Source organism: Vicia villosa, unplaced genomic scaffold (assembly GCF_029867415.1).
Source record: "Vicia villosa cultivar HV-30 ecotype Madison, WI unplaced genomic scaffold, Vvil1.0 ctg.001989F_1_1, whole genome shotgun sequence".
Taxonomy (NCBI): Eukaryota; Viridiplantae; Streptophyta; class Magnoliopsida; order Fabales; family Fabaceae; genus Vicia; species Vicia villosa.
Genome location: NW_026705801.1, coordinates 306,663 through 324,204, shown reverse-complemented (window position 1 = coordinate 324,204; position 17,542 = coordinate 306,663). Strand labels below are relative to the sequence as shown.

The 17,542-nt window shown below is 37.6% G+C and overlaps 1 protein-coding gene across 1 annotated transcript; it reads right to left on the bottom strand.

The window, feature by feature from the left end:
* Nucleotides 1–11,639: 11,639 nt before the first annotated feature.
* Nucleotides 11,640–11,975, bottom strand: LOC131637395 (uncharacterized). The gene has a single exon (XM_058907985.1). The coding sequence runs from the start codon at nt 11,973–11,975 to the stop codon at nt 11,640–11,642; it is 336 nt and encodes a 111-aa protein (XP_058763968.1).
* Nucleotides 11,976–17,542: the final 5,567 nt, after the last annotated feature.

The following is a 17,542-nucleotide window of genomic DNA, read 5'->3' as shown; positions in this document are numbered from 1 at the left end:
GTCTGGCTAATTTATTTAGATGTCGGTATGTAAAGTAATTTAACCGTAGGGATCCGAATTAAATTGGCTTAATTATGTTTTATTAATTATCACTTGTTTTTGGTTTGTATGTCTAATTTAATTAGTAAGTCTTAAAACCAATAGAGCGAAAGTTTGAGGGGTTAAGACGGTCAAAGGTTAAAATCAATAGAGCGAAAGTTTGAGATCTTTAACTGGATAGTAGACATAGGACATTAGTTTTAAGGATGGCGAAAGCGTATTAGAACTAATTAGAACTTATTTATTTTCAAAAAGTGTTTTTATACCCGCGCGGGATGGCGAAAGCGTACGTTAGGGATATTAGCATGTTCCGAGTCAACAGAGCGAGAGTTTGAGATTAGGAGATTTAAGTAGATAACGACTTCATAAAATAAGCATTTTATTAATTACGTTGTTTTCAAAAAGCGTTTCTAAATCTGGTGGGATGGCGAAAGCGTACATTAAGAGTTAGGATCGTAGTCTGAATCAATAGAGCGAGAGTTTGAGAGAAGGACTTTTAATCAATAGAATTAATAAAGATCTTTAATTGAATTAACACCATAGCCAATGGACCTTCGGATCACCTAAGTTAGATGAAATACATACTGATATCCGTTTGTTATTATATTTTATCTAGATTTAGGATTTTAGTTTCCCCATTTATAAAAAAACCCAAATATCATTAGCCTTAGCTTTACATAGTAACTTTAGATAACGGTAGGTCGATTTATAGTCCCTGTGGATTCGATATCTTTTAAAACTACACGACACGACTGTGCACTTGCAGTTATCCCGACTAATAGACACGTAAAGTCGCGATCAATAACCATAAACATAGTTGGCCTCGTGACTGAGCCAACTGTTAAATTTACCTGAACAACTCCCAGTGTCTGTCCTATCTTGCCTTCATAGTTAGATAAAACCATGTTATGTGGCCTTATATCGGTATCGAACATACCAATTCTTTTCAGCATGTATTGGGGCATTAGGTTCACTGCTGCCCCCCATCTACTAGGACTTTATTAATGCCAACATCTTCAATTTTAGCCCTTATGTAGAATGGTTTTAAATGATTTCGCATACCTTCATCAGGCCTCTCGAAGAAAGCGTTCTGCTCTTCAACTGCGCCGTTGTTTAGAACATAGTAACACACAGGTCTGTGTTTCGCCATTTCTTCGATATCAGCCTCTTCGCAGTCTTCAACTTCAGTTTCCTGATTAAACTCATGAGGGAGTACAGACACAACGTTGCAGTTGAGGTTTATAGATGACACCCCGTCAGAATCGAAATCATTCGTCATTCTATCCTCTTCCTTCCAAGGACTGGAATGCATCTTTTCTTCTTCTTCTAAAATATTTTCAGCTTCGAATAGTCTGCGTTCCACCGGAGGTTTGCTTGCCTTCGCCCCCTGGTGTGGGACTTGGTTGCTACTAGACTCTCCAGCTTCTCTTGGTCTGTATTCTCCTTGAGCCTTTTTCATTCTCTGGTGTCTTCTCCACTAGGATCTGGACATAGGATTTTTTCCCTTGTAATTCTCCAACCGATACATCTCTCGATTTGAGTTTTGAAATTGCTTCCTATATGGCATTGCAGTCCTTCCTCCTTGGTCCCAACTTCGCCATTTGTTGGTTCTTGCACCAGCTTGCACCCATCTGTCCCTAGGTACTTCTGCAGGGACTTTGAATGTTACCCTTCGAGCCCTAGGATGTGGGCTGTCAGGTCTCTTCGTTGGGGTCCATATATCGAAACCATACAGGTTAGGACGTAATCCCTGAGTTTCTCGACCCATGTAGCAGTACACCCTCTCGAATGATCGTGCCAGCATTTCATCATAAACTGCCCCACATCTGGGGCACAGTGCAACTTCAGTGTTTTGCCTGTGACATCTGACCAGAAATCCCACTAAGCTTTCTTCCATCTTTGGGTATACTTGTAGCAAAGGGTTTGGTTCTCTCCCGGGGTGTTCCCATCTTTCGCGTCGAGCCCTTTCGAAGTTGGCTTCGACCCTTCGATTCAGCATGATCGAACACCTTGGACACATCCATTGTTTTCCGCCATTCCATTCATGGCAATTCCAGAGATAATCTTTGAGACTTTTCCCTCTTGGAGGGATTTCAATGTTTCCCTTTTGCCTTGTCAACCATGTCTCCAATTCTCCAAATTCAGACACTGGTCGTCCGGCACTGACCATGTTAACAACTGCTGGGGGGGCTTCAGAAATTTGGATTTGTTGAAGTTTTACCTTGAGGTCTTCAGTGGCCTCACTGGTTTTTTCTCTCGAAACTTCAGTTATCTCTGTCTTAGAGGATTCTTCAACATCAGTATTGAAGACCGCATCGTCATTTAGGCTTTCAGTAGCCTGCTTTCCGGTTAACATTGTATCAGCTTTCGCAATGTCTACCTCAGATACATCTACCATGTTGACATCCAGTGGTTCACAAAGGCTAGCGTCAGCAATGTTCAAAGGATTTGTGTTGACCTTCATGTGACTCTTAGTCTTGTCAGCAAACTTCAAACGTCCATCCTTGATAGCGTTTTGAATTAGATCCCTGAAAAGAAAACATTGTGAGGTTTTATGGCCCAAAAAACCATGATATTTACAAAAACCTCTCTTCTTCCGTTGTTCTAACGGAGGAATTTTGGAATTTGGAGGCAGTATCATTTGGCCATCTTTTACTAGTAAATCAAATATCTCATCACACTTAGTGACGTCGAATGTGTAAGTTTTCTTAGGGAATCTATCGTTCTTATCGTTTTCTACTGGGTTTTTTCCATTTGCAGGATTGAGTAATTTGCAAGCATAAGGTGGCGCTTCTTTCAGTTCGGCTAAATCTATTTCGACCTCTTCTATGCCATATGAGTCGCTGAAAGATTCGTCATCGGCGTCTTCCGCCTCGACGTATGCTACCCTTTCCTTTTTATATCCCTTGTTTGCTCTAGCTTTTTCTGCTTTCAAGCGTTCGACTTGTTGAACCCTATCTGCCAACTGGGCCATATCCCTAAGGTACTGAGTATCTAGTTTCTTTCTAATTGAATAGTCTAGACCACCGGCAGCCATTTCGACCAATTCATGTTTTGGGACTGTCGTGAAACACCTTGATTTCAACAGTCGGAACCTATTCAGGTAGTCATCAATTGGTTCTGTAAACTTCCTCTTAATGCTGGCCAATTCTTTCAGACTTATCTTGGTTTGGCCCATGTAGAACTGTTCATGGAACAACCTTTCTAAGTGTGCCCAAGCATCTATCGAATTTGGTGGGAAAGTAGTGAACCAAATAAAAGCATTCTTTGTTAGCGAACTAGGGAAATATTTGATCCTTAAATCCTCATTCCCTGCTAAGTCTCCTGCTTCTGTCAGATATCTGGCAATATGTTCCACAGTTGACTCGCTAGTTTCGCCTGAAAACTTTGTGAACTTGGGCACTTTAGTGCCTCTAGGCAACTCTGTCTGCATGATATAATCTGATATGGGGGATGTATAATTTGGACGTCGAAGTCCAGTGATAAGGCCGTTATTGGCCATAACCCTTTCTATCATGGCGGTTAAGTTATTTTCCGTAGCCAGATTTTCTCTTCTGACTCTCTGAACGATTTCATCCGGATGTTCATTCCTACCCACTATCCTTAATCTGGGTCTTACTTCCTCCATTTCCTGTTGAACGGGAACATCTCTTTGATTCGAAGCCTCCAAATCTATTACTTGGTTCCCTTCGATTGCCGCTGTTCTTTGTGGGGCAACTACATTATTAGTGGTTGTCCTAGACGGAGGGACCACATCTTGAATACGTTCCATAATGGGTCCTTCTTCTCGATACAAGGGCTGTTTGTCCTTTCGTTTAGGGTATGGAACTCCCATAAAATCTGCCATTCGATTCATTTGAGATGATATCTTTTGGAAAATCTCCACATTCTCTCGATTCGTACTAGTAATATTTGTTGCTAGTGGATTCAAAATTGAAGCCAGTTCCTTGGCCAAGACCCCTAACATATCATGGTTGCTTGCATTCATTTCTTGTTGGAATGCTGCTTGATTACCTGTGGTAAAATTGGGTATTTGGGTAGAGAAGCCAGTATTTTGTGCACTTCGACCCACTGAACCAACATTTGGCGAAAACGTCGCATTATTAGTTGTAGCATATGTAGGTCCTGCCCCCCGTACGCCTGTTCCATATGGATATGGCATTCCGTATGGGTAGTTTGGCCTCCATTCGAATGCAGAGTTCGACCATGGGTTGAATAAGTTATTTACAGCATTTGTCGAGAAAAGTGGTATCTCGTTTGCGCTTGTGGATGAAGGTGCGGTAGTCGACACTGAAACTGGAATAGTCCCTGATGGTTCTGTATTATTCTCAGGTATAGCCTGGGAACTATCCGTGGGCCTCGATCCATTTGGACCCGGTGTATCCCGCGCTCCTTGAGTAGAAGTCGAAACATGCATAGAATTTGCCGCTCCTGATCCTGAGCCTTGTGGGGGATCTTGATCTCCCCCTGTACTGGTCGTGACGACCATTTTCTTGTTGTATCTTCGTTTGGGAATCGGTTGTGCACTGTTTGTTAATTTACCGTTCCTAAGGTTCATACAAGGTCTTGATATTGTCTAGACAAAATAAAACAATTGATTAAAAACAATCTGCTTGACAGTGTCCCACCGGGTGTGCCAATTTGTTTACGGTGATTTTCGGTAAACAACCGCTAATCTTCCAAATTATAATAAATATGATTTGGTTACTCGCAGGATCGACTAGATTGATCCTAGGACATAGTCAAAAAGATTGTTATTTATGATGATTCGAACCATGTTTATGATTTTGCCTTGAAAATAAGAATTACTCAATCGAAACAATAAAGGTTAGTAGTCACTTGGTTATACACGTAAATATAACTTCAGCGAAAGGTAAGTCAAGATAAAACATAAGATAAAAACTGTAAAAGTGCAAGAATCTTAAAATGCAAAAATGTTAAATACTTCAAAGATAAATAACATGAAAATAAAGAGTGCAGGAATGTAAATGGCAGGAAGTAAACGAAATGCAATAATATCGAAAGATACTTGAAAATAAAGGAAAATACACATGTATTAAAATGGTGGTGGTGTCATACGTACATTTCTCAGCGAACTCTTTCTCTTAACGCTTGATACTTGAGTAATATGTGAGTGATTTGTACAAAATGAACACCCTGAATCCTAACATTAGAACCCTTATTTATACTAGTTTCGACCTTAACGGTCCTACGCTAATTTAATGCCACGTTTCTCATGAGAATCCCCGGAAAGCCATCTGTCTCTGGACAGTTATGCAAACTTCTTCGAATTTCAAATCTTCCCGCCTGAATCCTCCTTCGACGCGTGGCAATATAACTTAACATTAAAATACCACGGAAATACACTAAGCATCAGTACTTAACATATTTCGTAAAATTTGTCTAAGTCTCGAAGATATACACTCCTACTAGTTTCAACATTCACTATCTTCGTTATGACTTAAAATTCTTCATTCTCGAAACATGACCATCAGGAGCCATTTTATCTTCAAAGATGGTCATCAATAACCACCTCCTTCAAATTTCAGACCTTCGAAGGACATTTCTTCCTAAACGAAATCTTCAGCTAACACATGCCCACCAACTTCAGCATGGTTCGTCCTCGAACCACATCGTACTGGGAGAGGTGTGGCTCTGATACCATTTATAACGCCTCAGACTGCTTTCGGGATGATCGACTGACCTCACAAACCAACACGGGTCTTTCTTCGGCCCCGGGTGTTACATGCCCACCAGCTTCCGCATGGTTCGTCCTCGAACCACATCGTACTGGGAGAGGTCTTGCTCTGATACCATTTATAACGCCCCAGACTGCTTTCGGGATGATCGACTGACCCCACAAACCAACACGGGTCTTTTCAGCATGCTTTAACCTCACTCGCACGCTTTCCGAGAAACTTCCCAGAAGGTCACCCATCCCAATACTACTCCAAGTCAAGCACGCTTAACTATGGAGTTCTTATTGAACGGGCTCCCGAAAACAAGATGAATCTTTGAAGTCTGGGGCGTTACAACATACATCAAACTCACGTCAGAAACCCTCCTCATTCTGTTTTAATCTAAAACTCAAACACCTCAACACTCTAGAATAATTTATGTATTATTTTTTATTTTCCGTTTGCATTTTTATTATCTTTTTAATCTAAGATGTAGTCATAAATGAGCGTCAGTGTCTTCCATCGAACAGTACAAGATGAAAAAATAAGCCAAGTTATAACAAGTTGATTAATTAGTTTCCTAGTTATAACATTAAGGTTAAAATTAATCAGTATATTATTAATCATTTAGAAATTGCAATTCAATATATTAACTTGCTGACTGTGTTTCGTTTTCACTTTCTTCTCTCTAGCTATAACTAAATTACATTTCTTTCTTTCTTTTGTTTGCTTTTAATCATTATACAATTATTTATATAATATACAATTTAGCTGTAACTAAACGATTTGCTTCATTTCTAACGTTAAGTAATTAAAAAAAATGACCCCTTAGAATTTGGGGCCAGTGCTACATAACCTGCTGCACCGGTAAATGGTTGGTTCTGTTTAAATCATTGGCGTGTAAAATTAGCTTGTAAAATAAGCATATTAAGGAATTATGTACTAATGCAATGCATACAAACACTAAAACCTTTTCATTTTCTTCATTTTTGTCTATTTTCTTCTGAAAACAATTTTGGCAAGTGGTTATTTGATTAAGAAGCAATTATCACCAATTATAAAAGCTAATCTCGCTATTTATCATATGAACTCTATTATAATCGATTAAGGAGCAAATTCGCCTCCTAATTGACTAGAATGTCAATTAATTGATTACTAGACTTTGAACCGGTTGAGCAGTGAAAATAAAATTAATTAATTTATTTTAAAAATTATTCAGATCTATAATTAGAATTAGAAGGATGATGGTTTCAATAAAGATAAATAAAAATAATATTAGTAAAAAAAATATAAAAGGTTAAATAATGTTTTTAAATTACAATTTTACATTTTAGTAAAAATTAAATACTACAATAATAAATTATACTTTATTTAAAATATTAAGAACAACTCAAAATACATGACGGATACAAATGACTTATTTAAAATAGAAAATTCCTCGAAAAATATAATGATTAATACAAATTATTTCGTGTTGCTTTTTCTTTTTTGATTTGTAGAGTTTTGTCTTGTTGTTTTTGCTTTTGTCATTTTAGATAAGAACACTTTATTAACTACAAACCATTTTATATTAAAGAATATTCAATATTTTAATAGATAAATTATTGCTTAATCAATTTTATAATTACAAATCATTTTATATTCAATACTTTTGTGACAATTATCAATATATTTATTAATGAGTTAATACATTTGTTATTTTCAATATAATTAATAGATAAATTGTTCCTAATTAATAATGAAAATAAATTATATTTATGTACTAATGATTAAAAACATCATAATCATTTATTAAATATTTCTCAAATTTATAATATCAAAGTTAGTTATATATTAACCCACAGAAATGCAGGAAATATTGTGCTGGTATTGATGACAGATCAAGATAGGACATCTACAATGTGACTGGTTTTCAAGAAGGCCTTCTACCCTTCAAATATCTGGGTGTACCTGTGACTGGTAAGAAACTAGCTATACACCACTATATGCCATTGGTGGATCGTATTGTGGGCAAAATTAAACGTTGGACCGCTCCACTGCTAACATATGCAGGGAGACTACAACTTATCAATAGTGTAACATTCACACTGACTAATTACTACCTGCAATGTTTTCTGTTCCCCAAAAGTGTGCTTCAAAAAATTGAATCCATATGTCATATATTCTTGTGGACATGAGGGTTTGAAGGCAGCCGAAAGGCGCCTATAGCTTGGAAGAGGATATGTAGCCCCAAATTTCATGGGGGATTAAAAGTAATTGACATAGAGATATGGAACAAAACCACCATGATTATATTTCTTTGTTTTGAGTGGAAAATCAGATTCACTGTGGGTCAGATGGATATAAGCATACTATATGAAAAACATATAGGTGATGGATATAGAAATTAAACCATTGTATACTTGGATTATGAAGGCGGATCTCCAACAAAGGGATGTTGTAAAGAACATTGAGAAGTGGGACGATATCAAGAAATGGAACAAATTCAACATGAACAAAGTATATAAGACGCTACAAAACTTTACTTAAAAGGTTGAATGGAGGAATTTGTTATATGGAAACAATGCTAAATCCAGGGTCTGTTTTATTATATGGCTTGCCTGCCACAGAAAACTAGCCATAAAGGACAGGTTATACAGACTTGGAATTATTGATAATAGGGATTATTGTTTTTGTTCGGAGAAAGAATCGATAAAGCACCTTTTTTTATCGTCCAATTACAAAGAAGGTTTGGATGAAGATTTTGGAATGGATCCAGATGCAACATAACCAGGGAGACTGGCACAATGAAATCGCTTGGTTAATAGAATAAACCAAAGGAAAAGAAGCTAGAGTTGCTGTTATTAAAATGACAGCTGTAGAAACTATTTATGAGCTTTGGAATTTGAGAAACAACAAAAGTTTTGGCAATGATATGGATACCACATATAGGAAAAAGAATTATAAACACAATTGTGTATAGAGGATGGAGTAATAAGAAGCTTAGGAAGTACATAACTATCCTAATGCTATAAGAGTGATAGTTTTTTAGTTTGTCTTCATAGTTTCATGATTTTGACAGTAGCTAGATCCTATTTTAGATCGCTTGAAATTACGGTTTTTTGAATTAATCAATGTTATTAATTTCCAAAAAAATAAATATTGATCTATATAAATAATCCAATAAAAAGATATTTATATTAATAAAATATAGAAATAATCTCACCTTATCATATTTAACATTGATACGAGTAAAATATTAATTTAAATTTTCCTTGTTACTAACATACTTATATAAGTATATTATAAAAAAAAATTAAAGAAGTATTTGAAATAAATCTAATATAGAAATTTCCATTTAAAATTTACGAAAAATAAATATATACAATATATTAATTGGATAAATATAATATGTTAATAGGATAATTATCAGAAATAGTTCAATTAATGTTCTGAAGATTTTATGTATAAGTTTCTTTTGTCAAAATATTATTAATAAAAAAACATTGATGCCCATATAGTATAAATTTGTCATAAAACAATCATAATAGAAATTTTATATAAATATTTCTAATTCCATTGATTGACCAAATTTGAAGATGTCAGAATCAAACTCTATATCATATATGCTATTTGAATATCATTTTAAATAAAAATATTTTATTAACTATAAACCATTTTATATTCAATATTTTAATAGATAAATTGTTGATAAATTAATTTTATAATTAAAAAGTATTCATTTTGTAACACCCCACACATATTTGTCTAAAATAATATGCATAAATTATTAAATATGGTTTCATAAAGACAACAATTACATAACGTCGCAGCGGAAAGATAATAGGACATCATAAGTACAAGGTACTAAAGTCGAATGTATCCTGGCCAAAATGATAATACATCCACAGTAGTATAATATCCAACAAGGTACTAAAAAGGCACGAAACAAAAATCAAGAGATAACATCTAGCAACAACGTCAAATGACTAATCCGCCTTTCCTTTGCCACGATCTTGCCTCGAACCACCTGAAAAAGATAGAATTGGAATGGGATGAGATTAATAAATCTCAGTGAGTCCACCTATCCTATTAGTCCACTCGGATCTAAAGGGTACATGCATAATAAATGAATCCACCATGGATTCGGGTTATCCTCATGTCCTGTACAGATACGGAGTAAACAAGGGATTCATCCGCCATTGGACTCATCTTATACCAATACACAAGTATAATAACAAACAAGTATGCCAAAACCCATACCCATGTACGGGGAATCCAGAAGTGTAATAAACCTCGGCTAGATTATAGAATGAACGCACCCTCGATGAGTTCGCCCACGCCTATTGTCAAGAGACTCGTACAAGCACACTGCAAGAGTAGTCAAGCGGGTTCGCACAAGCCTATTTGGCCGCGAGATGACATTAGCCTAAATGGCGTCATTGTTCGGGTAACTACCTATACGCACGTGTGTTCACACCAAGTACCGAACCGCCATCTTGACGCATGAGCCCACCGGGCGAAAGCCTAGTAGTAGTCTACGTGACTTCACTAGAGGTGAGTTAACGAAAATGCATTGGCCTACGTGGCCACATAATCCCACCATACCGAGCACGCAAGTGTGTTAACGCCAAGTGAGTAAAAAGCCCCGTACGGCACTCACGAGCACACTGCAACGGTAGCTCAGGTGCGCGACCTTTGATCACATCATCGGACTATTCTATGGACTCCATGGTCCAGGAAAATACCTTGACTTCATAGTAAGAGGTATATCCCAATCTAGCCCCCGGCCACTTTGATTCAAGCATACGCACACACAACGATCATAAGATCGTGAAATAATCCAATCCGAATGTTTAACCAGAACATTTGGATATCAACCATTTCCATTCTTTATCTCATCATAGCATTCATAACCAATCACCGATGAATAAGCAAGGATTATTGAATAGGCATATTTAACATTATGTAGGTCATTCAACATAAGTAATCGAACGGAAATATTAGTAATGCGTGTCATAAAATATCACATACTAAATGTGCATAAATGTACTAATGGTTAAGGAGGAGCTTGGTTACAATTAGGAACCCATAACTGCTCTCAGGGGAAAGAAGAATAAAACTCTGCTCAGCATTGGCCGCTTAGCGGGCTGTAAGCGGGCCTTCCAGTGGCGAACTTCAACTGTTCCTCCGCTTAGCGGCCTCGCGATAATTATTTTTCCACAAACAGCATCCTCCGCTTAGCGGCCTCGTGGGTCCGCTCAGCGGGATTGCGAATTTCTGGAAAAATGCTCAGCATTCGCTCAGCGGCGATAGCCCGCTCAGCGGACCATAGCAGATGCAGAAAAACGCAGAACTCATCAGTTTTGTCCTGGGGTACCCTAACCCCTAAAATTCAACTGCATGCACGAATCAATAATATATACAACCAGAATACAACATAGATAAGCATATTTTAACACCACAACATGACATTAGCAAGTATTTCATGCATCCTTTCTCAAATCCCTAAACCCCAAAAATCTCCCAATGGATCAAAACCCCATTTTCTATCTAGGGACTCACCTTAGGTTGAAGAAGTAGAGCTGGAGCAAGGGAGATTTGAACGAAAATCAGAACTTCGGGACAGATTCTTGGACATGCAAGGATTGGAGTTCTTGGAGTGGTCTTCTTTCTCTTCTCTTCCTTTCCACGTTTCTATCCTTTTCTTCCTCTAACAAAAATCTATTTTTGTTCACAATGAAGAGAAAGTTGCCTAAGCCAAACAATTCCTTATGTCTAATTAAGGGTACAAAGACTAAGATGCCCTTCAACTAAGTCTTAATATCCATTATGCCATTTAGTTCCATCTCAACTAACGTCATTACTATTTATTCTAAGAAGAAATAAATAGGATATTACATTCTCCCCCCTTAATTAGAATTCGACCTCGAATTCGAAAACTCACCAGAACAATTGAGGGTAGGATTCCCGCATCTCTGACTCAAGCTCCCACGTAGCTTCCTCAGGACGCGTCTCATCCCACAACACTTTTACAAGAGGTTTCTCTTTGTTCCTTAGAGACCTGCTAGCATACTCCAAAATACCGCAAGGTTGTGGATCATAGGAGAGATCTGGTTCTACTTCGACAGAATCTGGGAGGATAGGGCGGAAAGTGTCAGGCACGAACCTTCGGAGTTGAGATACATGGAACACATCATGTATTCCTGATAGTGAAGGTGGCAATGCTAACTGATAAGCCACTTCGCCTACCCGACTCAGAATCTGGTACGGTCCCATATATCTCGGACTAAGCTTACGCGTTTTGAACGGTCCTCTCAATCTCAATCTCGGGGTAACCTTCAAATACACGTGGTCTCCAACATCGAATTCCAAGGGCCTCCTCCTTTTGTCCGCATAATTCTTTTGTCTATCTTGGTCTTTCTTAACATATCTTCAATCGTCTGGATGGTTCTCTCCGTTTGTCCATCAGATTGAGGATGATTAGAGGTACTCATATTTAGTCTAGTCCCCATTTCCTTATGGAACATCTTCCAAAATCTCGAAGTGAACTTTGGATCTCGATCTGACACTATACTAGATGGTACACCATGCAACCACACAATTTCCGTTATGAAAAGTCTCGCGAGATGCATCACCTTGTGAGTCGTCTTTATAGGTAAAAAGTGAGCAGACTTAGTCAACCTGTCCATTATTACCCATATAGAATCATATCCGCCTCGAGCACGAGGTAATCCCACAATGAAGTCCATAGAGATAGAATCCCACTTCCACACAGGTATCTCCAACGGCTGCAACATTCCGCCTGGTCGCTGATGTTCAACCTTAACCTGTTGGCAGATAGGACACTGTGCTACATATTATGCAATCTCCTTCTTCATTCCTGGCCACCAGAAGTCTTTCTTCAAATCTTGATACATTTTGGTCGATCCAGGATGAATAGAAAATTTACTCTTGTGGGCTTCATCGAGAATCAAACGCTTCAGTTTTAAATCATCTGATACACACATCCTTCTCTTAAACAAAAGGATTCCGTCAGGTGCTCTAGCAAAGTCGGGCATGTTCTCACTTGCTTGCAATTTCTCGTCATATCCTTGAGCCACTCGAATCCTCTCTCGCAGTTTGTTCTGAATACTCAAGTTACTAATCAGTACACCATCGGGTGTCCAATCAAACTGGAGGTTGAGGTTTCGAAACTTCTCTAATAATCCATGCTCTAACATCATCAACTCTGCAATCCGAAATTCCTTCCTACTTAAGGCATCTGCTACTTTATTAGCCTTCCCTGGATGGTATTTCAATTCGAAATCATAATCTTCAAGATACTCCATCCATCTCCTTTGTCGCATGTTCAACTCTTTCTGATAAAAAAGGTACTTCAAGCTTTTATGATCACTGAACATCTCAAAGTGAACCCCATACAAGTAGTGTCGCCACACTTTGAGTGCAAAAACTATTGCAGCAAGCTCAAGATCATGGGTAGGATAATTCTCTTCATGAGATCTCAATTGTCGAGATGCATAAGCCACAACTTGACCGTCTTGCATCAACACTCCGCCTAAGCCTTTCTTAGAAGCATCACAGAATACTTCATAGGATCGGTTTGGGTCTGGAATCACCAACACAGGTGCAGTATTCAACTTCTTCTTAAGTTTCTGAAAACTCTGCTCACATTTGGAGTCTCACTCAAATGTAACCTCCTTTCGAGTAAGTTTTGTCAATGGTAGTGCTAACTTAGAAAATCCCATGATAAATCTCCGATAATAACCTGCCAAACCTAAGAAGCTTCTGACTTCTGTCACACTCTTTGGTCGATCCCAATTCACCACCGCTTCTACTTTAGAAGGATCCACCGCTGAATGCAGTCTTAGGCACATTTGAGCTCTTTACCCGAATCTGATGATACCCTGACCTAAGATCAATCTTCGAGAACACACTGGCTCCTTTCAACTGATCCAGGAGGTCATCAATCCGTGGTAAGGGATATTTGTTCTTTATGGTAACTTTATTCAGCTGGCGATAGTCGATGCACAAACGCATACTTCCGTCTTTCTTCTTCACCAACAAAACAGGAGCTCCCCATGGAGAAACACTGGGCAGAATAAAATGCTTAGCCAAAAGCTCTTCTAACTGGTTCTTCAGTTCTCTGAGTTCAATAGGAGACATTCTATACGGAGTGATGGAAACTGGGGCAGTACCAGGAACAAGATCAATTGAGAATTCCGCTTCCCTTTCCGGAGGAAGTGAAGTGATATCCTCTGGAAACACATCAGGAAATTCACACACCACCGGAATCTCAGACAACACCATTCTTACAGAAGGTTCCTTGAAAAGAACTAAAAGAAAAGATCTTTCTTGAGAAAAGAGATAATTGACCGCGCTGACCGTACCTTCTATCAACTTGGTAATTGCATCATCGGAAGAAGTCTCTTCAGCAGGAATGAATATGGCCTTTTCCTTGCAACCAATATATACCAACTTAAGAGATAACCAATCCATTCCAAGAATGACATCGAGTCTCTTGAGAGGTAAACAAATTAGATCGATCGGGAAGTCACGACCATTAAAAGACACTGAACAATCCTTACAAATTAGTCGGGCTTCCACGGTATCATTCGTTGCCGAAGAAATGACCATCGGATCGGATAAAGGGATGACTTCCAATCCAAGTCGGCAAACACACTCGGTAGAAATAAAGGAATGAGTAGTTCCACAATCAACTAAAACACACAAAGGTTGGTCGTTTACATAACACGTACCCGCAATGAGATTGTTGTTCCCCTTAGCCTTCCTCGCATCTAAGGTGTACACACGTCCTGTAGTCGTCTCAGGAGCCTTTTTCTTTCTAGGACAACGCGGAGAGATGTGACCCTGCTCGCCGCATTCGAAACAAGTAACTGGGGCGAAACTGCAATCTCCGATATGCCTCCTCCTACACTTGTCACAAAAAGGAGGTCGAGAGGATTGGTCACCAGGGCCTTGTTTCTTCTTTGATGGAGAATTGCGGGGCTTTAGGTATTGAGCAGATCTCCCTTGTTCCCTAAAATTGGTCTTGTTCTGGTTCCTCTCCTCTTGAACCCTCTTCAAGCTGTTCTCCGCAACATAGCATTGTTTCAAACATTCAGCATATGTAGTGAACTCCCTCTGGGACACACCATGGGCAATGTCGGCCCTCAAACCCATCAAGAATTGATCAATCTTCCATAACTCATCAGGAGCATAAACAGCCTGTCGTGAGTAATCAGCCATGTCTTCAAACTTCTCAGCATACTCAGAAACAGACAAGTTGCCTTGCTTAAAGTTCTGGAACTCTCTTTCCCTTTGGGTTCGAACATTGTTAGGGAGATACTTCTCCAGAAATGCCGCCTTGAAATGGTGCCAGTCCTTAGGGATCTCCTGGGTAGTGAAATAGGTAGATGCGGTATTCCACCACCTAAGAGTCGGTCCCTTCATCTTTTGCGTAGCAAAGATCACTTTCTCTTCTTCATTACACTAGATTGCCTGGAATATCCTTTCCATACTAGCCAGCCAATCATGAGCTACCACCGGGTCTAAGCCACCTGCAAACTCTGGAGGATCCATTCTGAAGAAAGCACGAAAATCTGGCTCTATTGCAGCTTGTGGAACAGGAACTGGAGTAGGAGGTTGTTGTCCCTGCATCCCTTGCATCATCTGCATCATCATCTGATTATGCTGCTGCATCTGTTGCATTATTTGCTGCCAAGGTACGCCTGCATTTTCAGCTTCTTGCTCGGGATTCACATTCCTAGTTCTGGGCCTTCCGGGACCTCTGCGTTGCTCAGCCATCTCCCTGTTTGTCCTACACACGGAATTAAGTTGATCAGACTCAATGCCATAGGTAAGACATACGGAATCATGCCGGCTATACACATATGAGGCAGAATTGTACTGCATTATGATGCGTCTTAGCAAAGTCGAGGATCGACCTGCTCTGATACCAACTGTAACACCCCACACATATTTGTCTAGAATAATATGCATAAAGTATTAAATATGGTTTCATAAAGACAACAGTATCCTGGCCAGGTACTAAAGCCGAATGTATCCTGGCCAAAATGATAATACATCCACAGTAGTATAATATCCAACAAGGTACTAAAAAGGCACGAAACAAAAATCAAGAGATAACATCTAGCAACAACGTCAAAGGACTAATCCGCCTTGCCTTTGCCACGATCTTGTAATGGAACAAAAATAGGTAGTTATACGATAAACAATAATAAATAAATACATGAAAATACAAAATTATCCTCAGTTTTGGCGCCAAAAATTACTTAGGAGATTTAACAACTTTAATTAATAAGATTTGCTTCCATTTATAAAAATATCAAATACTATCGCTCTCTCCGTGTTTATAAGATCCTCTTGAGTTTTTTTCTTGTCTCTTTTATAAGATTCTCTTTAACTTTTAAAATGTATTAATTATTTGTTTTCAAACACACCCCTAATTATATCACATCTTTATTTGCAATCAATAATAAATACACACGTATGAAAATCAATTATTTCTCTCTCCTAAAGATAAATTTATAAAATTATACAAATAATCAGTAAATTTAATACTCTAATCAACTTTATTAATTAGCGTAATTTATCTACGAAATCTTATATTTAGGGACGGAGGTAGTACTTTGTGATGTGGTTCGGAAAAGGCGTTTATGTGGCTTTACGTGCTTAACAACTATAATAAATTTTGATGATGACAAAGAAAATAAATGGTCAAGGAGAATAAATGATCAAGATGTGGAGTAAGTTATATATATATATATATATATATAGATATATATATATATATATATATATATATATATATATATATATATATATATATATATATATATATATATATATATCAAAGATTTTATAGATCTCAAATATTTTCTAGGGCTGGAGTTAGCAAGTGGTGCAGAACGTATTTTTCTTTTTTAAGAAAAATATGACATGGTAAACTGCAAACCATGCAATTTTTCTATGGAGTAAAACCACACATTTCTATCTAAAGATTCTGGTTTTTATTCAAATTCTCCACAATAAAGCTATCTCGTTAATTGTTTGATTTATTTAATAATTCCTAGACCATAAACTACTTATTCATTGCATATATTAAGTCAACAACTGCAAACTCCATGTGTCAAGAACATTCAGAAGCCGCCAATCTCGATCATCTAGAATTTTAAAAATTATGTTTTCCAATTTAAAATGTTAAAAATTATGTTTTCCAGTTTAAAATTTTAAAAATATGCTTTCCGTTGAATATGCTGTGATTACTTTTTTATTAAAGCATTATGGGACTTTCATCTAATTCTTTATAATATTTGACGTATACGTTCATTATTTTATTTTCATTAACAACTGTGTATTTTATCTATTGTATGTTTGTCTATAACTATATAAATAAATATTATGAAAGTTTGCTAATTACCAATGTGGTCAAACTTGTAAGTTTATTTGAATTTATCATACAATGTTAAACTTGTAAGTTTGCTAATCATCAATTATGAATGCTAAAATTTTTAAATAATTTTGAGTTAATTAAAAGTTTATTGTTATAAGACATTTTTTAATCGGTCAAAGGTTGATTAATTATTGTTTTAACATAATTTCAGACCGATCTCCATATTTAGGAGGCTTGAGGAAACAGGATATGATACCGATTTTGCAAAAAATCTCCCAAGTCTTCTCAACCTAGTCTCTCTTTCTTCATAGCCTTTATACTTTCTAATCATGCTACAGACAAATAGAAAATCATGCATAAAAGACTCGACAACACATGCATAACACTCAATATATACACTACACTAAATGGTGTGAAAAACCACTTCTCT